At 46.0% G+C, this 22,801-nt stretch overlaps 1 protein-coding gene across 7 annotated transcripts in view; it reads right to left on the bottom strand.

The window, feature by feature from the left end:
* The window catches only part of LOC122926801 (zinc finger protein 777-like), a 72,497-nt gene that overhangs the window by 2,167 nt on the left and 47,529 nt on the right, over nt 1-22,801 (bottom strand). For all 7 annotated transcript variants that reach the window (XM_044278290.1, XM_044278294.1, XM_044278292.1 and 4 more), the window contains 6 exons: nt 18,948-19,058; nt 18,614-18,673; nt 16,831-16,902; nt 14,453-14,496; nt 3,077-3,157; nt 123-484 (listed from right to left, as the gene is read on the bottom strand). In XM_044278290.1, coding sequence (XP_044134225.1) covers nt 123-484; nt 3,077-3,157; nt 14,453-14,496; nt 16,831-16,902; nt 18,614-18,673; nt 18,948-19,058 — 730 coding nt within the window. The remainder of the gene's footprint in view (nt 1-122; nt 485-3,076; nt 3,158-14,452; nt 14,497-16,830; nt 16,903-18,613; nt 18,674-18,947; nt 19,059-22,801) is intronic.

Raw genomic sequence — 22,801 nt, 5'->3', positions numbered from 1 at the left:
TTCTATGGTAGGTATGGAATTAGCCAGGTGCTGCATCGCCAGTCCATACAAATTCTGCACGTTCATGAGGGTGGGGAAGGAGAGGGATGTGAGCATCGGTCATTATGTATTTTACTACTTACTGGAGATAATACAGAACGTCATTCTTTCTCTTAATTTTGGCCAAGAAACGATAAAGGAAATCAAGACGATCCCGGTCCAGACACAGCTCTTGGAAGGCAGGATGCTTCGTAATACACAGGCGCTCATCATTGAGCTGGGAGAGAAGTCCAAAAATCTCATGGCAGCATACAGACTCTTCCACGGAAGACATGACGCAACAGTGGCCACATTTGCACCACCTGGTGTTACTGACATCTCTCCTGACATATGGCGCTTGTGGGATTTCTTCCCGATCTTTACCGGATTTAAATGTAATAGGATCATACACAAAACTCGCCAGTGCTTGATATGGTTTCCCCATGCCTTCCAGGACACGGAGACGCTGTGAAAAAAATATCAGAGTGTAAGGGTCACTAAACATGCCCGTATACCTTCCATAGGTGACAGGTGAACCCTCATTGGACCAACTTCCCTACACACACATATGTTCAGCTGAGCAATGAGGAAAGAGGAGAACGCGGCTGCCAGACTCCACCAGTGACGAGTTATCCCCAGGAGATTCTGGAGCCCCCTATACACATTAGGTAGTCATCTGCTCCAGACGGAAAATGCAGGTATGGGGAGGTGGGGGTCTTAAAACTCGAGTCTATCTTGTCCCTATTTACTGTACAGTTGAAAGATATTGTAGACCTACATAGAGAATAGGCTGTCAATACTAAAATCCCTGAAAAACCATGGCAGCTAAAATTTTACTTGCCGCAGATATTGGGGCAGATTTAATACTCTTGCTTAAAGGGGTTTTCCACGAGTCTTTTTTACTGACCATCAGTATCGGATCAAAGGGGGTTTGACCCCCAGGACTCCCACCGGTCAGCTGTTTGAGAAGGCAGTGACGCTGGCAGTTGTGCTGCTGCCTTCTCCAGCTTTTCCTAGGTCAGGGACATCACATTCATCGGTCACTTGGCCCAGGCGCAGCTCAGCCCCATAGAAGTGAATGGTGCTGAGCTGCAGTACCAAGCACAGCCACTATACAATGTACGGAGCTTGGTAAGAAGAGAGACAGCTGCGGCACTACTGCGAGCAGCGGTGCCTTCTCAAACAGCTAAGTGTCGGGGGTCCTTGGTGTCACATACTGCTGAACTATACAGAGGATAAGTATAACATTCCGGGAAAACTCCTTTAAAATGTAGGCAGGGTACACTCAGACTGGCAATCTAAAGAAGTGTCAAATATATCAAATTCCCTCACAGTGGCCGATAAATTTGGTGCAGGGCTAGACAATGGGTTTAAAGGCCCCTTTACAAAGTCTGACTGTGCAGGCAACTTTCGGAAACAGAATGTTAGTTCCTGAAAAGTGCTTGATCATTACTGGAGGTCAGAGCTGGATTTACATGCAGCAATCGCCTCGGCTGTATGGGGATGAGCAGTTAGTACCGTAGTCGCTTGTACCCATACTGATTCATTGTTTCGGGGCAGCCGATCTGCTTTCCAAAAAGGATGATTTAGATGTCTGCAACAACTTGCTTTCACTCGATCAAGAGTTTGTGCCTTTACACACAGCAATTATAGGGAGCGTGTGTTTGTACAAACGTTCGTTCCCGATAATCAACTCATGTAAAGTTGCTTAGACTTAGCTGGGTGGCTAACTTGGAACAATTTTGCTGCATACTGCTGCATCTTAAAGCGTACCTGAGTTTTGAAAAAAAAAGTTTGCATAATGGCTATGCTTCTTGGTGCAATCATAACTGAAGGAACAGTTACGTTTGGGCTTGCCTAATTTTTTTTCTGCCATATTATTTATTCCCTGTTTCAACTGCACAGCTAGATGCATTTTACTCAGAAGCAGGCGGTCTCTCCCTTCTGCCAGCACTTTACTGCTGTGACATATTTTACCTTACCTCCCACTATGTCTGCTTTCAGCGCCGGAGCTCACAGAACAGATAAGGTGGGATAAAATCACACTTACAGACACACATTAGTCTACTGTGATGTTCAGAAGCAGTTGTTTCATCAGGCTCACGATCTCAGCTAGCTCTGACATGTCCCCATTTCCCATGAGCAGTCTTCTGAGTCTGTTACAGGGAATGATCTTTCCTGACAACAAGCAGTGGACGGCAACTTAGGCAGCTTTTTTGTCCGGCCAATTCTTAGCATATTTGCCAGGTAGCAATTGGATCTCTACCGGACCCCATTACAGTCAATGGTGTCTGGCAGGATGGCTGTAGTATCCGGCAATGGCAGAACTGGAGAACTCCAGAAGGCAGTTCTGTACTAGAACAGCCTACCAGAGTTCCATGCCGCAAGTTTGAAATTAGCCTTAGATGGAAATGAGACCCCTAGTGGCCATGACATTATAGCTTTTTCTCAGGTGGACGCAGATAGATTTTTTTAAAATGAAGTCATTAAACAATTTGGTAGTTACATCATTATCTATTAAATGAAATAAAATTGTATGAATGAACCGTGACACTTTAATCCACATCCCTTTATAAAGCAGGAAAACCAAAACAAGCGAGTTAGGAGCAGTGGAATATTATCCCCCCCCCCCCTCCCCCTCCCGTAGGACAAGGTCCAGACACAGAAACCTAGATGATCAGCTGTTATTACTGGGGGAAGCTGCAGCCAGCCTCACATTTCCTCTGCAAGAGTTAAATCACAATCCGTTAGACTTTATTTCATACAAGTGTAGTACACAGGACGCGTTTCAGCCCGTCCATAGCCTTTTTAAACTGATACATTTCCTCTGCAGCAGTGCCTACAGAACAAATTCAGTATTGCATAAAGCCTATTGAGATAAATGAGCAACTACTGTATGTAATAAATGGGGGGAGCAACTTTTTTTATTTTTAGCAGCTCACATCTCCAGCTAGAACAGGTCCTCATTTAAAGTATATGGACAGGGGATGTCATCTTGAGAAAACATCTTTAAAAAGGTGAACACATATAACTTTTCCATACTATATTTTCTACCTACCCTGGTTTCTCTTTCTTGCACACTCAGAATATCACCACGAACTTGACAACCAGTTTTTCTCTTCTTTGGTCCTATTTCCATCTGAAAGGGTAAAATAAGAAACATACAAAACATATCCTGAACACCAAAGTTTAAAGTCAGTCAGCAACTTTTTACTACTAAGGGTACCTGCACCTGGTGTCGATCACACGTGGTTTTTCTGCATGGATTGTGTGCGGAAAAATCACAGAGTAATACAGTAACTGCAAAGTGAAGCAGATATGACACTTTTCATGTACACTGCTTTATTTTTTTTTTCTTAGGTGCGGAAATTGAACTGTTGTATGGAATTTAAAATCTGCAGAATGTCAATTGTTTGTGCGTTTCCGCACCTTCTGTAATGGCTTTCCCCACAGACATCATTTGGGGTTGTTAACAAACAGAAAAAAAAACACACAAAAAATTTGATTTTTGTGGACTCTCCTGTAAAATCTCTTTCTCACTGAGTTCATTGGGGGACACAGAACTGTGGGTAGGTGGCGACTATCCCCTCCAGCCTGGAGAGAGCATATCAGTTTGTGCACAAGCAGTAGGAGGAAAAGAAATCAGAAATAACATAACATAAGTTAATCAACTGCAGTCACCTGCGGCAAAATTTGAGAGAAAAAAACCAACGGGTGGGAGCGGTGTCCCCCAATGAACTCCGCGAGAAAGAGATTTTACAGGCGAGTCCACAAAAATCTCGGTTCTCACTGGTATCATTGGGGGACACAGGACCGTGGGACGTTCCAAAGCAGTCCACGGGGAGGGAAGAAATCACACACCCATGAAAGACACAGTCGCGGGAGTCTAACATACCGCAAGACCTTGCAAAGGTATGCACCTGGTAGAACTTGATAAACGTGTGCAAGGAAGACCAGGTTGCCGCCTTACACAGCTGCAAAGAGGAAACCTGGTGGAAACGGGCCCAAGAAGCGCCCACCGCCCTTGTCGAGTGAGCCGTGATACGGAGGGGCAGAGCCTTTCCCCGGGAGTGATAAGCCTCGGCAATGGCCAAGCGGATCCACCTGGCATTCGTCCCTTTGGAGGCTGCCAAACCCTTGCGAAGACCCTCAGGAATAACAAACAGTGCGTTGGTACGCTGAAACGACTCTGAAGCGGAAAAATAAATCCGCAGTGCACGAACCACATCCAGCTGGTGGAGGGCCTGTTCCCTAGGATGCAAAAGTGAGGCACAAAATAAGGGAAGAATGATGTCCTCGTTGACATGGAAGGCGGAGACCTACGGAAGAAAGGAAGGCACAGGGCGAAGCACCGCCTTATCTTGGTGCAGAATAAGAAAGGGCTCTCTACAGGAGAGTGCCGCTAATTCCGACACGCGCCTGATAGAGATGACCAACACCAGAAAGGCCACTTTCCAGGAAAGAATGCGGAGAGAAACCATGTCAAGAGGCTCGAAGGGAGCTGATTGGAGAGAACCAAGCACAAAGTTCAAATCCCAAGAGGGTAAAGGGGGGAGATAAGGAGGGACAGCGTGAACCACCCCTTAGAGACAGGTCTTAACCGGGGCCTTTTGCGCCAGAGGCGCCGACACCTGCCCCTTTAGGGAACTAAGACCAAGACCCAAATCCAGACCCATTTGCAAAAAGGAGAGGATTGTGGGAAGGGAGAAATGGAGCGTAGGGAGGCGACGGTCCGCACAGAAACGCAGGAAAGGCTTCCAAGTCCTGTGATATATCTTGGACGACGTCAGCTTCCTGGCCTTAATCATGGTGCCATCGGAGAAACCCCACCGCTTCAGAATGGCAGTTTCAATAGCCACGCCGTCAAACGTAGCGATTCTAAATGCTGGTGGAAGACTGGTCCCTAAGAGAGAAGGTTGTCCCCGAGCGAAAGCGGCCACGGAGCGTCTCCTAGGAGAAGGATGAGATCGGTGTACCAGGCTCGGCACGGCCAATCCAGGGCGATGAGAATCATCTGAATGCCCTCCCTCTTGATCCTCCGAAGGACCCGGGATAGGAGAGGGAGGAAGACGTACAGAAGGGAAAAGCAGTTCCATGGGGCCACCAGTGTGTCTACTGAGCATGCACGGGGATCTCTTGTCCGCAAGATGAAGGTGGGAAGCTTGTGGTGATCCTGGATGCCATCAGATCCACATCCGGGCGGCCCCAACGGAGACAGATGAAGTCAAACATCTCTGGGTGCAGAGACCACTCGCCCAGGTCCACGGTCTTCGGCTGAGGAAGTCCGTCATCCACTCCTGGAATGTAGACTGCCGATAGTGCTGGTACATGTTCCTCCGCCCACTTTAGAATTTTGTCCGACTCCGTCATCACCGCCCAACTGCGGGATCCCCCTGGTGGTTGATGTACGCCACCGCGGCGGCATTGTCCGACTGGATCCGGACCGACAGTCCCCTCAGGAGAGGAGTCCAATGAAGCAGGGACAAATAAATGGATGTTGATGGGCAGTCTGGATTCCAACAGAGACCATTTGCCTTGGACTGTCCGAGGTAGGAAGATTCCGCCCAATCCGAGGGTGGTGATGACGGACTCTGAAACCGGGAGAAAGGATTTTCCGGAGAACAAGGTTGGAGTCGAGAGCCACCACCTGAGGCCCGACTGCACCTGCGGAGGAAGGGCGATGGTACAGTCCAAGGAACTCTGTGTCTTCTCCCAGGATGGCAAGATCACCCACTGGAGAGGACGAGTGTGAAATTGCGCAAACAGAAGCGCCTCGAAGGAAGAGACCATCCTTCCCAACACTCGCACGCAAAACCGGATCAACGGACGTCTGCGCAGGAGGAGAAGATGAACCGACCGCTGAAGGGATAACCTCTTGTCCGAGAAGAGGCAGAATGTCGCCGCGGCCGTGTCGAGGATCATGCCGAGGAAAGTAATCTGACTGCTGGGATGCAATGCTGACTTCTGGAAGTTCACCAACCAGCCGAAACGTGCCAGGATGTCCAGGGTGATAAGTAAGCTGTCCTCATTATGACCGAAGGTTGCAGCCTTGACGAGAATGTCGTCCAGCTAGGGGATCAGGGTGATGCTCCTGGAACGGAGAAGGGCGAAGAGAAGAGCGATCACCTTCGTAAACACTCGCGGTGCTGCTGCTAGGCCGAAGGCTAGAGCCATGAACTGATAGTGGTGAGAACCCACCGCAAAGCAAAGAAAACGCTGGTGCGCGGGAGCAATGGGAATGTGAAGGTACGCATCCTGAATGTCCACCGAGGAAAGAAACTCGCCCTGTTCCAGAGAGGCAACTACAGAGCGGAGAGACTCCATCCTGAAGTGCTGGACCCTGACGAACCGGTTCAGCGAACTTGATGGTCTAGCACCGGGGGAATGGACCCCTTTTTCTTCAGGATAACAGGTTTGAATAAAAACCTGTGAACTGCTCTGCAAGCGGAACCGGGGAGATCACGCCCCGGGCAAGAAGGGACTGTAATGCCTGAAAAAAGGCAACGGCCCAAACACGGTCTCTGGGCGGCTGGGAAAGGAAGGGTGGAGGCCAACTTAATCTTGTAACCCAAGGTTACTATCTCAAGTACCCATTCGTTAGAAATGTGGGACCGCCAAACTTTTTGAAAAAGGAGGAGCCGACCCCCCACCCGAGAGGGCAGGGGCGCCCCTTCATGCTGAAGATTGTCTATTGACCTGGGAGGGTTGTGCCCGTGGGCGCCAGGCTGGTTGGGGTTTAAAGGAGGGTTTTCTCTTCTGTTCTTGATTAAAAACCCTGGGTGGCGCCCCTGCCAACGGGCATGTGCTGGAGAGGTGGCGAAAGGAGCACAAACAGGAGTTCAAGGGCTGGAGCGAACGACGCTTGGCCTCAGAGATGATCTTGTCCAAACGAGTACCAAACAGACGAGAACCCTTTGATGAGGAGTCTGCTGCCGAGACTTTAGGCCACACCTTGCGTCGTAAGGCAACCATGAGAGCGGATGAGCGGGCAACAAGAGCCCCTTGTATCCAAAGAGGACGAAGAGTGGAGCTAGCCAGGGTATAACAGATTGAGGCGCTTAGAGACCCTGAAACGATGATTTGGATGGTCCCATGCCTTGGCAATGATGACCGAAAAATCGTCATGCAAGGGAAAGGCCTTAGGGGCTTGTCTAGAGCAGAGAAACGAAACTCCCTGGCGGCTAGAAGAAGGAACCTGAAAGGTGTCGCAGAAAGCCACTGACCAGGCTATCTACCATGGAAGCATGTTCCTGATCCAGATCAGAGTCTGAATCAAGTACCTCCCCTTCGGACAGTGTCTTGCCTGGGAGGGAGGACATGGCCAAGCGTGGCCTCCGGGAAGGTGGAGACACCGAGGCGTCAGAAGAGCAAAAGTGTCCTGTTCTGGGCGCCAGAGGAAGGCGCGGGATGCGCAGGTGAGGACTGGTCAACCAAACGACCCATGAGAGAAAGGGTGGATTGGGAAACTTTTGATATTTCCTCTACTGCCTGGGACAGGGGCGGGCCCAATCCGGTTCCACGCGGTCAGGGGGGTAGTGCGGCTGCTCGGGAGGGATGGCTAGGGCCGGTCTGGGAGCACAGCATGCGGTACACAGGGAGCCCGACTGGCAGCGAGGAAACTTGAGCTTGCATTTTGCGCAAGCGTAGTGGGTGGGGGCTGGTGGCGGGCGTCAGACGTGGGTTTGAACATAGCTCTAAAAGCTGGTCCCAGGGCTGGAGGGATATAGGGTTGTCCTACCAAAAAAGCTGCAGGTGGAACCAGGTCCTGATGTCCCCCAATGAATCTTCCTGCCGACCAAGGTGAAGAGAGAGAAGAATGCAGGCCCAGCGCAGGAAAGAGGCAACCTCACCCTCCTAGGAGTGTCCGGTGGCCGAGGGCCCGCCCTGCAAACATAGGGGGCGGATCAAGAGAAAATGAGGCATAGTAGGCCTAAGATCGGGTGCAAAATTTGTTGCGGTGGCCGGCTGCGATGCACTTCTGGACACCGGAAGCGGAACGGGAGAAGCGGAGGTTGCCCGACAGAAAGGGCGCATGCTAGAGACCCCACCAGAGGAGGAGGAAACGAGCCCAAGGCATGCGGGTGCCGGGACAGCAGCGAACCGGGTAGGCCGCAAAAGAAGACGGGGCTAAATTAGTTGTGGCAGCTGGCCGCGAAGCACTTCCGACTAAAGGTGGAACAGGAGGAGGGGTAGCTGTCTGGGAGAGAGGGCGCACACCGGAGACCAGCCAGAAGAGAAGGAAAAAGGGGCCGAAGCGCACGGGGACTGGAAGGCCGCCGACCGGGGTAGGCCCAAATAGGGACTGGGGCCTAAATTAGAGGGGCGAGTGGCCGGAATGACACTTCCGAGCAACTCTCAAAAGGAGATGCTACCCCCAAGACCCCCTGAGCCAGAGCCAAACTCCTAGGCAGGAGAACATTTGGGCTCCAGGGAGGGAAAATGGGGAACGGGCAGTGGGGAATGGGGGGGGGGGGATACTCACCCAATTCGGCCTACTCACCCCATCTTCCTCACCTTTTGTTCACTCTCCCTCGATGGGTCCAGTAGGGTCATCTCTTCAGCTGCTGGCACCGAAGTGGCAGGGAGCTGGCAAGGAGGGAGGGCCGGATCCAGATGACCCCTTGGCTGGTGGAAAGCAGGGGAGCGAGGCTGCCCTGTTCCTCTTTTTCTTCTTGTGGGAGCTGGACTGGGATGGAAGCCGACCCAGGCCATAGTCCCTGGGAGAACAGGGAGGCCAGGCGGCCCTGTTTTCCCATCCTAAAGAGGAAACAAAATAAACAAAAAATAAAAAAATAGCAGAATTGACCCTGCAGAGCAGCGAGGTCTGCCTCCTACGACACTAAGCTAAAAGCTGATATGCACAATCCTTAGAATACAGGCGGGTTGGCGCTGCCTAAAGTCCCTCTCTCAGGACGGTAAGGTATCCTAGATCAGGTCTTTTAGAACCACTAAAGGCGGTGCTCTGCCTTCAAGCCTTTTAAAATGTCCAACAAAAGAAAAACAAATAGGCAGCACTCACCAAGAAGTAGATTTCTTTATTTCAAGCTGTCATAAAACATCATCAATGCAGGCATAGGGCGGACAAACATAGGGCAGGCAAGTAGCTCGTGGCGACGGATGTTTAGCGCCTCAGCGTTTCCTCAGGCCACTGACGTTCTGACGTGAATACTTCACCTTTATGCGCCGGCTCCTCCGCGCGACACACACAAATTCCATCACAGAGGAGTCGGCAAGATACATAGAGGCACATACAAAATATGCAAAATAAAACAAAACAAACATTTATATATATATTATTTACAGAAAAACTCTGAGATAATTTCTGTCATTAAGTCCTAGAGGGCCCATAGCTCCGGACCGCAAAATCCATCTTGCTTCCTTCCTTAAGAGCGCATGATGTCTATCTCCCCCTTGTGGTAGACTATGCACTAACTCAATCCCAGCAAACCTAAGAACCTTACTATTGCCATCGTGTTCAGGTTTTACATGTTCTATTAAACGAGGACAACCTTTCCCTGTACCAATGGAAGTCATGTGTTCCCTAAATCTCTCGCTGAGCTTCCTTATAGTTTTTCCTATTTAAAACCTACCACATATACATAATATAAGGTACACTACGTATTTGCTTTTGCAAGTTATCAAAGTATTCACTCTATGGTGCAAACCGCCAAAAGCTAGTGAGTCCCATTGAGGATTACCGTAGATTTGCAATAAGAGCAGTTTCCGCATCTGCGGTTCCCCGTAGGTACCCAATCCTTTAACCATGTATCCGGTTTTGGTTCCACAAAACGACTCCTAACCAATTTGCCTTTTTAAAGTGTGACACCTCCTAAAAGCTACTAATGGTACAGACTCTAATCTCCCTTAAGCTATCGTCTCTTTCCACTCTATCCTAATTCTCCATTATCACTTTCCTAATTTGGCCTGCCGTTGGACTTTATTTGAAGGAAAAGACAAACCGTTTCTGATTATTCACTTTATTCCTGGCATTTGTGTTCCCTGATGTCACTGCACCCCTATACAGGGAGGCAGCTTTCTGTGTAGCTTCATTCAGTAGCTCTATTGGATAACCTCTGGCTAGCAGTCGTTTCTTCAAATCTAGGGACTGCTCCTTGAAACTCGCTTCTGTCTTATTAATCCTTCTCAATCTGACAAACTGTCCATATGGGACTGCTTTTTTCACACTATCTGGATGATAACTAGAAAAATGTAATAGTAAATCGGTTGCCATTGGCTTACGATAGCCCTCGGTGACCACCTCACCATCCTTCACCAACACTTCCGCATCAAAAAATTCTAACTTAGAACTTCCAAAATAATGGGTGAACCTCATGTTCATTTTATTCACTGTATTAAGATATTCCACAAACTCTTTGAATAGAAGCTCTGTGCCAGACCACACTATGAAAATAAGCTGTATAAAAGGTACATAGGGGTTCTCTACTGAGCATACATATTTGTCTTCAAACCTGGCTAAATATATATTTACAAAAGTACATGCGACATGTGTACCCATTGCCGTTCCAAATTTTTGTTTATACCACATATCCCCAAATTTGAAGGCATTGTTCTTCAGAAATAAACTTTAGGCTTCTCTCACAAAATCAATGAAAATCTCACTTTTATCACTACCACTTAGTACTTCAATAACTGCATCACTGCTGCCATCTTGTGGGATACGGGTGTACAGACTTTCCACATCTAGATAGACCAATTGGAACCCTTCCTGCCACTCAAAAGACTCTAGTGCCAGTAACAGGTCCCCAGTGTCTCTGAGATAAGATGGTACCTGGCGGAGTAAAGGTCGAAGCAACCAGTCCATGTACTTAGACAAAGCTTCACTCACTGAACCAACCCCCGAGACTATGGGTCTCAGCGCTCCAAATGGCGACCAAAATCGTCACAATGCGCCTTAAAAATTGTAGATGGCGACAAGATTTTTTAGCCTTGTCGCCATTTGTGACAGGGCTGCCGCGCTGTAGCTGAATATTGCGGCAGGGCATGGGAGACAATATTTCTTTGCCCCGCCGCCGGCATGTGTACCCAGGGCATGGCCCGCGCACCAAGTGCAGAGCTGTGTGGGGACAGACGTGGCCCGCACTAGAGTGTGACGCCTTCCCTATCAGTTTGGACAGAACAGCGAATGTAATGTTACGTGGGAAGCTGCGCTCGCCGTTCCTCCCGCTGGAATGTGTAACACGCCCCTTACTGGCCGCCGTGTGCTTCATATAACTTTATTGACAGAGAATGGAAGTGAACAGCGCACACTTCCAGAAAAAAAGAGCCCGAATCGCTGGGAACAGGGGGCCAGCAGTTTAGACATGATGACGGTATAGTTGTGGAAACGCATAAGAGGCAGTGACTGGAGGGCTGTCTGTCCCCTCTATGCTCCCCATACATAATAAGTGTACAGTGTGGCACCTGCATGTCTCTTCACAAGCAGTGCTTGCCAGTGTTTAGCGTAAGGCTCTGTTCACATCATGGATCTGGACCATTGTGCAAGCTGTTGGCATGCTGCGCAGTAAAATGTTGTGTTTTGCAGCTGAAACCTGACAGATCTTGTTATAGTGAATTTGGTGCCGTTTGTTTCTGTCATTTTAGCCTTGTCGCCATTTGTGACAGGGCTGCCGCGCTGTAGCTGAATATGGCGGCAGGGCATGGGAGACAATAATTCTTTGCCCCGCCGTCAATCACCTACGCGACATCCCAGCGCATAGCAATGAAGTGTGCGCGTCTGCGTCACACCATCCCGGGCCGTACCAGCAGCTAGTGAGCGCCAGCGAAAGGACATAGGTGAGTATAAGACTTTAGCTTTTTTCTTTTTTTTTAAGTGCTAACATTACTGGCCATAAGGGGGCACTGGGGGGAGATTACTGGCCTTAAGGGGGTTACTGGGGGGACATTACTGGCCTTAAAGTGGGTTCTGGGGGACATTACTTGCCGGAAGGGGGCACTAGAAGACAGTATGGGGGGAAATTACTACTGTGGAGCATATTTCTACTGTGGGGGCAGTGGGGGAGTATTTACTATGTGTGGGGAAATTACTATAGGAGAGCAGTGTGGGAGAAAATTATTACATGAGGGGGGAGGGGGCAGTGTGGGGGGAAATTACTATGTGAGGGCAGTGTGGGGGGAGGGGGAATTAATCTAAGGTTTTATTATTATTACTGGGGGCACTCTAGGTGGCATTTATAATTGCTGTAGACACGATAGAGACATTATTTCTAGTGGGGGGTCTCTATTTTTTCAGCAGTATAGTACCTGTGGCACTGGGGAGCACCACGGGCACAGTAATGGGAATGGCAGCAGGATGACATTGTTGGGACACCAGGATGGGGTGGGGTGATGGAAAAATGAAAAAATCTAACGTGTCTGTAAAAAACTCTGTAGAGACGAGATGCAGCTTAAATAATTTGTCATGGAGGTCTGGGTCAAATGGAGGAGAAGAGGAAAGAGAAGGTCTACATGACAGGAGATGTCACTGGATGTAATAGGTATGTAGTGCTGGCTCATTACTGTGACCTGTGTCTCATCTTCTCCAAGTCTATATATTTTTTTTTATTATAATTATATATATTACCTATCTGCTTCCACTACATAGTATTCTATCGTCATCAGCACCACGTTGTCCCTCTTATCTGCCGGTTTTACAATTCCGGAGCTATGGGCCCTCTAGGACTTAATGACAGAAATGATCTCAGAGTTTTTCTGTAAATAATATATATATCTGAATGTTTTGTTTTATTTTGCATATTTTGTATGCGCCTCTAGGTACCTTGCCGACTCCTCTGTGACGGAATCTGTATGTGCCGTGCGAAGGAGCCGGCACATAAAGGTGACGTATTCACGTCAGAACGTCAGTGGCCCGAAGAAGCGCTGATGCGCGAAAAGGCCATCGCCACGAGCTACTTGCCTGCGCTATGTTTGACCGCCCTATGCCTGCATCGATGATGTTTTATGACAGCTTGGAATAAAGAAATCCACTTCTTGGTGAGTGCTGCCTATTTGTTTTTCTTTTGTTAGACATTTTAAAAACTGATAGGCTCTCTACAGGCTGGAGGGGATATAGCCGGCGGGAGGAGCTAACACTTTTTAGCCTAATGTCACCTCCTAGCGGCAGCAGCAGTTATACCCACGGTCCTGTGTCCCCCAATGATACAAGTGAGAAATCCACAACAAAAACCGCATAAAAATAAATAAAATCGCACAAAAAAATGCATTAAAACCACAGTAAATAATACGGACATATGTGCAGTTTTGGTGCAGATACCCCAACAGTACCAGCAATCTCCACCAATACATGTTTAAAGAGTAACTGAACTTTTATAATAATTCTTAATATGTTGTCCCTAATCCCCAATTAAAATTTATTATAAAGGTTTAGTTGCTCTTTAAAGCATTCCAAACGTACATGTATGTAATTTGAGAGTTCTTTGGATGTTCAGAAAACTCATTTTTAACCCTAAGGAAAACGGCGTTCGAGTGCCCAGCTGGGCGGGCTTCGCTTTTCAAAGTACCCCAGGGCGCCTCCTTTAACCTCTCAAGGCCTCTTCCGCTTTCCCCGATGTCAAGAGCAGTGTCGGACTGGGATGCATAGGGCCCACCTGTAAAATTTATTCTGGGGGCCAGCTGTAATGCTTCATGCAAATATTATCCACTACCACATGGCTGATTATGGGGGCCCCTGCAGACACTTTGAGAAGGCAGGTCTATGATGGAAGAGGATACTGGCTGGTGGCCTCTGTACCTAGAAGTCATCTCAGCCATCTGATGCATCTATAATAATTAGTTGGGTAGTTTGTTAAATAATCCACCCATTTTTTTTTTATATGAACATAGGTTGAGGTGCTGTATACTATGTAGTGCTATTAGTCTACTGTGCCCACCTTCCACAGGAGCCCTCTGGTGAATTCACCCATTCCATTGTGGGCCAGTCTGAGCCTGGTCATGGGAATGCTTCTACAAGTCTAGCGCAGGCACCCTCTGCTGCGTTTCTGGCCCTGTGCAGAACAGTACCTTCTGTGGCATATTGCCTCGGTGAGCTGTTCGGGGCAGGAAGCGCAGCACAGGGTGCCTGCGAGAGACTTGTGGAAGCATCTCCGTGATGTCAGAGGAAAAAGGGAGGAAGCCTGGGGAGGAGAGCTCAGGCACTTTGAAAAGCAAAGCCTGTCCACCTGGGCACTGCTGTGCAGAGTTCATCACCATTCACATGAGTCTGAGCCCTGAATCCCAGGACCCGAGCACTACAAGGCGCCAGTCCTAACATATCTTAATATACACATGTGGCGAAAAAACCCTTTCATCCCTTACTTCCATGTATAACTGAAGCATCAAAAAGGGGTAAAGGCTTATTTAAAGGGACATGGCTCAGATTTGCTTGCAGTCAGTTCTATTATCTTATAGTCGGAGACAATGCATAGGACTGATTACTTACGGATGGAGAATGTTCTCCACTTGGTTTATCTCCATCATCATAGTCTGTGATATCGAGGAAAAACATAGAAAGGATTACTATAACTGTAGAAAAATCAGATTCAGAAAATATTTCTACATAACCTCAGAATTCAGAAAAAAAAGATGCGGAAACCTGTAATTTAACAGATATAAGTATTCTTCTACAAAAGACGTCACAGACCTAACAAGAACCACCAATTTTTTAAATGAAGCCCCCACCCCATGAATCAGCTGATCTTGGGGTCCAGATGCAGGGGAAACTGCTGGCGTCTTCCAAAAGAACCACTGTGACAGCAATGGTTCTAAGTGGGAGACCCACTATGTGATATTCATATGCCCTAATCCTGCACACACCCAAAGGAGGGATACGGAAGTCTTTTTTCAGTAAGTTTTTTGTTCTGCAACTGACCTACCACAATTTATTTTATTTTTTTAACTGTTAGTCCATAAGAAGTTCATATCAGTGTTGTGTTGTCCAAATTTCTGTCCCATCAGAGGAACAGAAAATAATTGATCTGTTTGTCTGAATGGATATTTTGAGCCCTTAAAAGGGGTGTGCCAAGATCCCCTATGCACAGGATAGGGGATAAGTAGGCTACCTCTGGGCCTTCAGCTGATGGGACCTGACCGATCACAAGAACAGGGGTCCCATTTCCCCGTTATGATGGAGGAACAGGTCGAACATGCACACTGCCGCACTATTCATACTCTAAGGGAGTGACAGAGATAGTGGACATGGGAGGAAAAGAAAGACTTTACAGGGAAATTTCATGGTGGACTGATGCCCAGGGGTCCACTCAAGCCCTGCCTTAGCCGCCAGCCAGGTACATAAAGATCTGCTGCTCTCAGCATTAAAAGTAGTTTTGCCATCTCAGACAATGGTGGCATATCGCTAGGATATGCCCCCATTGTCTGATAGGTGCGGGTCTCACTGCTGGGACCCGCACCTACAATAAGAACGGAGCGGGGAAATGAACAGAGGGCGCACTGTGCATGCGCGGTTTGCTCCAATTCACTTCTATGGGAGCAGCGTTTGGTGGTGGACGAACCCCGGGGTCCTCCAGCCACAGCTCTCCCCGCTCAGTTCTCATTGTAGGTGCACCTATCAGACAATGGGGGCATATCCTAGCGATTTGCCCCCAATTTCTGAGATATCCCTTTTAATTAATGTAGAAGCATCAGGCACTTATGTACCTTGGTAATGGCCGCGGATGCCTCCTGAATTCAACTGTATTGCTGGCCTTTGGATGATGATACAGTTTCATAATGTGGTGAAGGTGACAGTATTTTGCACTGCACTGTGGTATTTGGTTCTGCCTACGGTATTGCTGATCTCGCCTACTTGTGTTGCCTTGCCTTATGTCAATCTGAAGTCCGCCCCTGATGGTGGAATACAGCGCTTGGCTATGTCCAGCACTCGGTCGGATCCCCCAGCAATCAGATAGTTATCCTCTATGGTCTTGACACAACCCCTTTAAGTAGTTCTTTCAGGTTTCGGTTATTTTTGATGGGGGAAAAAAGTACATACATTTTTCTGCTATCAAAAATAAATAAAACCTGACAGAACTGACACAAACAAAGCCCAACTAAGGCTCAAAATAACCAACTGAAATAATAAGTGGGGGTTAAAACAGATGACTTTTTTATTTTGTTATGTTCCTCCTATGGAACACAAATACGGAAAACACAACCCTACTGGGAAATCAGCCTTGGGCCTTCACATAGAAATCATTGAGCGAACACTGACTATCAGTTAAGGCTCATGCACACGGCCGTATGTACTTTCGGTACACAAAACATGGATCTGCAAAAAAGTGATAACATCCGTGTTACATTTGTTTTATTTTTTTGTTTATTTTTTGCAGAACGGACTTGCAGACATATGGAATGCACATAGAGTCATTTCCATTTTTTTGCAGCCCCACTGAAATAAATTATTCCGCTTACAGGCAACAAAAAAAAATAAAAAATAACGGAATAGACAAGGAAAAAAATATGTTCGTGTGCATGAGCCCTTATTGTGAGCCATAACCAGGTGTGGCTCTAAGCACAGAACAGGTGCAGGTCTTTCCCTTATACCTTATGTCTGCGGAGGCTCCAATCCTGGTTTTGGCTCACAATCACTGATGGAAATCACTGACCAAACACTGAAGTGTGAATACGGCTTTACCTATTCACAATTACAAAAAGTAGAGGCAGATATCAGTGGTGTCTGCAGGCAGTCATAGCTATGGAGCCTGGCCAACCACCAACTGTCGGGAAAAATGACTTCTACTCTGTAAAATCACCAAACACATGGTGTAATCATGGGTACATTTAAAAACTGTAGCAAAAACATGATAAAAAAAAAAAAATTACCTGCTATCAATTCTCCAGTCAACTTCACCTGCTGAATGTCATCATTCACTTGGTCCAACTCTTGTTTGACACCTATAGGAGTTATCAGTTAATATACAGGGTGTGACACAGCAAGGGGTTTTGTCTGGGAGGGCAGGTATTTTCCTCCCAACATGTGCGGCTGGGCTGGTTTCCAGCCAGGTGATGTCAAGTACCGGACCGAAGTTTAAGTGCCGGTCCGGGTTTTGGCAGCACCTGGCTGTCCTTAAATAGGCAGCTGGGCTCAGCAGCTGAGTCTTTGTGTTGGGATCTGGGAGCCTGGTGTCTGGATGAAGGCTTGCTACCTGTTTGGCGTGAAAACAGGTTGGTGCTGCTATCAGCAAGGACTCTTTGAGGCAGAATTGCCGCATGGTGTGAATTACCACCAACACCGCAAGGTAACTTTTTGTTTGAATATGACTGCTTGTTTTGTCACTTGCCTAAAGTGTGAATAAAACACTGAACTGTTTGATCCAAAGAACTTGTTGTTGCCTTTATACTGCGTCTGCTAATCCTGTCTACTAGAGCGAGTCCCCTTAAGGGCTAGGAATACTCATATCATGACAGAGGAGCAAACATATACATATAATCTTTCTCTATTGTACATTATAGGAACATTAGAAGTCACCTAAAAGGTCCTGGACCACAAACAGGACAAGAGGGTGATCTGTACAGGTCACAAAACCCAAGTAATAGGGGGTGCATTATTATGTTTAACGCATGTCATCTGCTGCAGAACCTCTTTAAGAAGAGTAACAACATATTCCTGCATTTGAGTTGCATTCTATGATGTTCTGCAGCAGCTACGGTGCATGCTATGATGTTATGCAGCAGCTAAAGCGTGTACTATAATGTTCTGCAGCAGCTGAGGTGCATGCTATGATGTTCTATAGCAGCTGAGATGCATAATATGATGTTCGGCAGCAACTGAGGTGGGTAATATGATGCTCTGTAGGGGCACTGAATGGTAAAATACATCTTACAAGTCCCTGAAGAACCTCTTAGAAACAGAGGGAGTTGTAGAGGTCAGTCAATAAGTAGTTGACACAGGATAAGGAAAATACTGCAAAAGAGATCTGCGACAGACTGCTTCCCCAGGAAAAGATAAGCAGTGTCTATGTAGCACCGCTCATCTCTGTACCATCATCTGGTTCCGACATCAGAATGTAATATTTATACTGACATTATTTATAGAGGGGTCAATGGAAAATGTATAAGGGCTCATTGCACACAAACATATTTGTTTTCTTTGCCCGTTACATTTTTTTTTTGTTTGTTTTTTTGCGGCCCATATGCAGAACCATTCACTTCAATGGATTTGCAAAAAAAACTGAAATGACTGTGTGTATTCCGTTGCCGTATGTCCACATGGATGTTCCGCAAAAAAAATATAGAATATGCCTATTCTTGTTTAGCAAAATCACCCAAAAAAAAAAAATATATATATAAAAATACGGATGTCACACGGACATCATCTGAGTTTTTTGCGGACCGCAAAATACAAATGGTCGTATGCATGAGCCCTAATTCTGATTATTTTATCTGTGGATGTGCAAGGTAAAATCTGCAGCAGATTTTAATAAATCCCATCCACACGCAGCGGGAAAACTGTCAATTCCTGGTGCAGATTTTACCCCTTTTCAATAGAGCTGGGGTCAAATCCATGGTGAATGTGCAGCAAATCCCACGTCATACATGCAGACTAGCCGTGGAAAACGATGCCACATGTGGGCCTACCCTTTATAAAGATCTTTCTTTACCATACCTTGAAAATCCTTCTCCATGTCGGCGTCCTCCTCATATTCATGCTTAATAATGTCGTCACCTGTGCAATACACATAAAAGAACTAAAGAAAAACCAAACTTATACATCTTGGCATTAAGTGTTTTTATTTCCTTGGAACTATGCATATATCTAACCTACAGTATCGTATTTGCATCAACCTCCAGAGAAACATGGGTGGGGCACGTGCAGAAGAGTAATCAGGCGTCTCTTATAATGCTCGAGATGAAGGACAGACCGCGATGGTGCCAATAAAAGAACCGTCCGGCAGTGTATACTGCAGACCACATGCTCTGGACAGAAGGAACCCTCTTACCTTCGGCTGGACAAGGCTCGTCATCCCCTCCTCCAGAATTATATTCATGTATTAAATATGCTTCTTCTTCTGTTTTTACAGGAAATGCATTGGACTTTTTTGGTTCATAACCTATCAAACATAATTAAAAAAGTATATAAATAAATATGTAAAATGTAATTCCAAATTGAAATTGAAAGGGGTTTTCCATTGCAGACATTAACGGCGTATCGCTAGGATATACTGTCAATGCCACCTTAGGGACCCGGGGCTACCTACAGAACACACTGTGCATGTGAGGCGCGTTCTCCATTCACGGATATTAGAGTTCTGAAAAGAGCTGAGCAAGCACGCTTATTTTAAGACCCATAGCGGTAAACAGGGGGTGGGTGAACATGCAAGGCTGCACTCTTTTCTCTATTTTTGGGCCTGTTCTGTTAATATGAGCAGGTCCCAGAGGTGGGACCTGCACCTATCTGACATTGATGGCATATCCTAGCGATTGTATGCACTTATATAGCGCTAAGATATTCCATAGCGCTTTACAGACACTATCATCCCAATGTCCCCAATGGGGCTCACAATCTAAGGTCCCTATCGGTATGTTTTTGAAGATATACCATCAATGTAGGAGATGGAAATACCCCTTTAAGCTCCACTTTTTATTACCAATATAAATCAGTAAAATCTAACATATCGTTGCCCTATTATAGTAAAACTATAAAGATATCCTGCTGTGATTTCACTAGAAGGGTGGGTGGTGTCGAATGGTATCGAGTATCGCAATACTTTTTTATGGTATAGAAATCAAATAAAAATTTTGGTATCGAAACAACCCTAATGTAATGTGTTAAAATGTGGCAAGTGCATCCGTACACGTATAGCAATTGAGAAAGGTTAGGACTGCCCGAAACGCATCCTGTATGCACCTGATTTTAAAATGAATGAAGATTTCCGAGCTGCAGTGGATGGCATGAATCTTTCCTTACTACCATTATAAAGCTGTAGCCTTTTTCATGTATACGGTGATGTAGAATTAATTATATGACACCAGAAAACTCCTTTCCATCATAAAGTTTAAGGTTTGGCATGGCAGCGCTGCTGGGCATTCAATACAAGCAAATCAATGTATGCCGACACATCTGAGGAACCTGTAAGGACAGGGCTACATAGCAAGGCTGGGTCACACGGGACTCATCATGAAGACACAAGATTACATCAAAATGAGAAACAAGGACATGTCGCTTTCAACCTTATATATTAACCCCTTCGCGCATTATGACGTAACTATTTCATAATGTGTGAAGGGATGTATGGAGAAGGCCCGCTCCATACACAGCGGGTGCTGGCTGTATCACCCGCCCGCAATGACAGTAAGCGCGATCGTGCCGCCCCTGTCATTTAACCCCTCAATGCTGATCACGGCACCTGTGAGTGAAGGCAGAGGGATACGGCTCCTGCTGTCTACCGATTGGAGCCCCTGCAGTGAAATTGCAGGGCTCCGATTGGTAGCCATGCTGCTGAAGCGATCCAGGCCTGCCATGGCATTCTCAATGGTGAGCTATGCACAGAGAGCTCAGAATGGAGAGTGTGAAAATCCTATTCACCCTAATAGAGATTTATTAGGGGATTAAAAGAGTAAAAAAAGGGGGTAAAAAAAACAACAACACACCAATATAGTAAAAGTTTAAATCACCCACCTTTCTCACTTTTACATATAAAAATATAGAAACAATAAAAAAATAAACATTATGAATCGACGCGTCCGAAAATGGCTGAACTATTAAAATATTAAAAACATTTTTTAAAAAGGTTTTTATTTTTTTACAGTAGTAAAACAAAACAAAAAATAACCCTATACAAGTTTAGTATCGCTGCACTCGTATAGAGCCGCAGAATAAGGATGTCTGGTTTTTAGCACACAGTGAACGCTGTGATGTCAAAACCCCAAAAACCTTGGCGAAATTCCGTTTATTTTTATTTTTTTCAATTTTGCCACACAAAGATTTTTTTTTCCCATTTTCCAATACGACATATGGTAAGTTAAATGGTGGCAACAAAAAAAATGCATCTTGACTTCCGGTTCCGGCGCCACCATGGCAAGCAGCGTGCGGCGAGAGCTCTCCCAACCCTCCCGATAAATTATTACCCCCGTCATAGCGGGACGACAGTCCCTACCACAGAACACACACTGGAACCTCCATTATACATGGAGAAGTACTTGAACGTCATGGGGAGTAAGACGAGAGCGAAAGGTACAGGAAAAGCGGGAAAACCTGCACACACCATATCTGTACCAGCAATGGCGACGGAGGACGCAGAGCTAAGGCTCAAAAATTCTCCGCTTTGGAGTGTGTACCCATGTCCCCTAGAAAGGGAGACTGGAATAAAAAAAAAATCTTCCAAAGAGAAGCAGAATGGATTTTTAGATGTAAGTCTCAAGCACCTTTAGGCCTAAACGAGCGATTATCCTTTACCTGCTGCATTGAATAGTGTAGGTCTGGTCTCTTAAACAATCCCACAGTTGGAAAAGAGAAACTGGTCGGACTGTGGGATTGATTATGACGTCTGCAATACCTATTTGAGACGACGAATGGGATAATGTATAGATTGTACCATCTACCTAGACACTGCAAAAAGTGTTATTGTATATATCTTGGGATAAACACTGTAACAAGTGTTACTATACTATCTGTATCATTGGAACCAAGACCCCCTGAGTGGGCGAAACGCGTTGGTGCATTGCTTTGTACAACAATTATCTATGTTGTGGCAGTATCGTATATATGTTATTTGTTTACACTACACTATCACTGTTAGGGTGTTATAGGGAAAGGAGGGAATGCTGGGAATAACTGATTCGGAAGGATTATACAAAAAAATCAATCAAGATAAGCGGTTCTTAAAACAGCTTCTTAAATCGAATCAAAGGCTCATATACATACAGATCTAAAATTAAGATCTACAAAGTATCCAAAGCAAGAATTGAGTGAGGAGATGACAACTTTTAGGAAAAATGTAGAACATGATATTCGTAGGTTGAAAATTAAGGATAAACTTAAATATAATTTGACGTATAAGAGAAAGAAGCCATTAAACAACTGGAATCTCAAGAGAACATTGTAATACACCCCGCCGATAAGGGGGGGGGGGGCTATTGTTATTCTTGATAGAAACAAATATGTGGAGGAATGTCAGAGACCATTGGGGGACCCTAACACTTATAGGAAACTACCTAAAGATCCAACCCAACAATTTCAACAGGAATTAACGAATTTGTGCAATAAAGGTTTAGACTGTGGAATCTTGAATGAACAGGAATATAGATATATGACCAGAACAAAACAGAGATTACCTGTCTTTTATTGCATTCCTAAATTAAATAAAAACCCAATGGACCCTCCAGGTCGCCCAATTGTCTCTGGCATAGGGTCATTAGCTTCCAATCTGTCTTGTTATATAGACAAATTACTTCAACCAACAGTTCAGAAACAGAAATCCTATCTAAAAGACACCACACAGGTTATAGAAATCCTAGAGGGTTTGAGTTATGATCCAACATGGACAATTTGCACCTTAGATGTACAGTCATTGTACACTATAATCAACCACACCCAGGGTGTAACAGCTATGAAATTTATGTTGTCAGAAGAGAATAGATTACCGACTGAGCAGATTGATATTTTGGCAGATAGTGTGGGTTTTATTTTGGATCATAGCTATATGTTCTTTGAGTCTGAATATTATCTACAAATCCAGGGTACAGCCATGGGCACCAGATTCGCCCCAAGTTATGCTGATTTATTCATGGCACATTGGGAACATCTGAATATTAATCCTTTGCTTGGGGCGGACCTGGTGCTCTGGCTTCGTTA

This window comes from Bufo gargarizans, chromosome 2 (assembly GCF_014858855.1).
Source record: "Bufo gargarizans isolate SCDJY-AF-19 chromosome 2, ASM1485885v1, whole genome shotgun sequence".
NCBI lineage: Eukaryota > Metazoa > Chordata > Amphibia > Anura > Bufonidae > Bufo > Bufo gargarizans.
The sequence above is the reverse complement of the archived record's forward strand: the minus strand, read 5'-3'. Positions and strand labels throughout refer to the sequence as shown.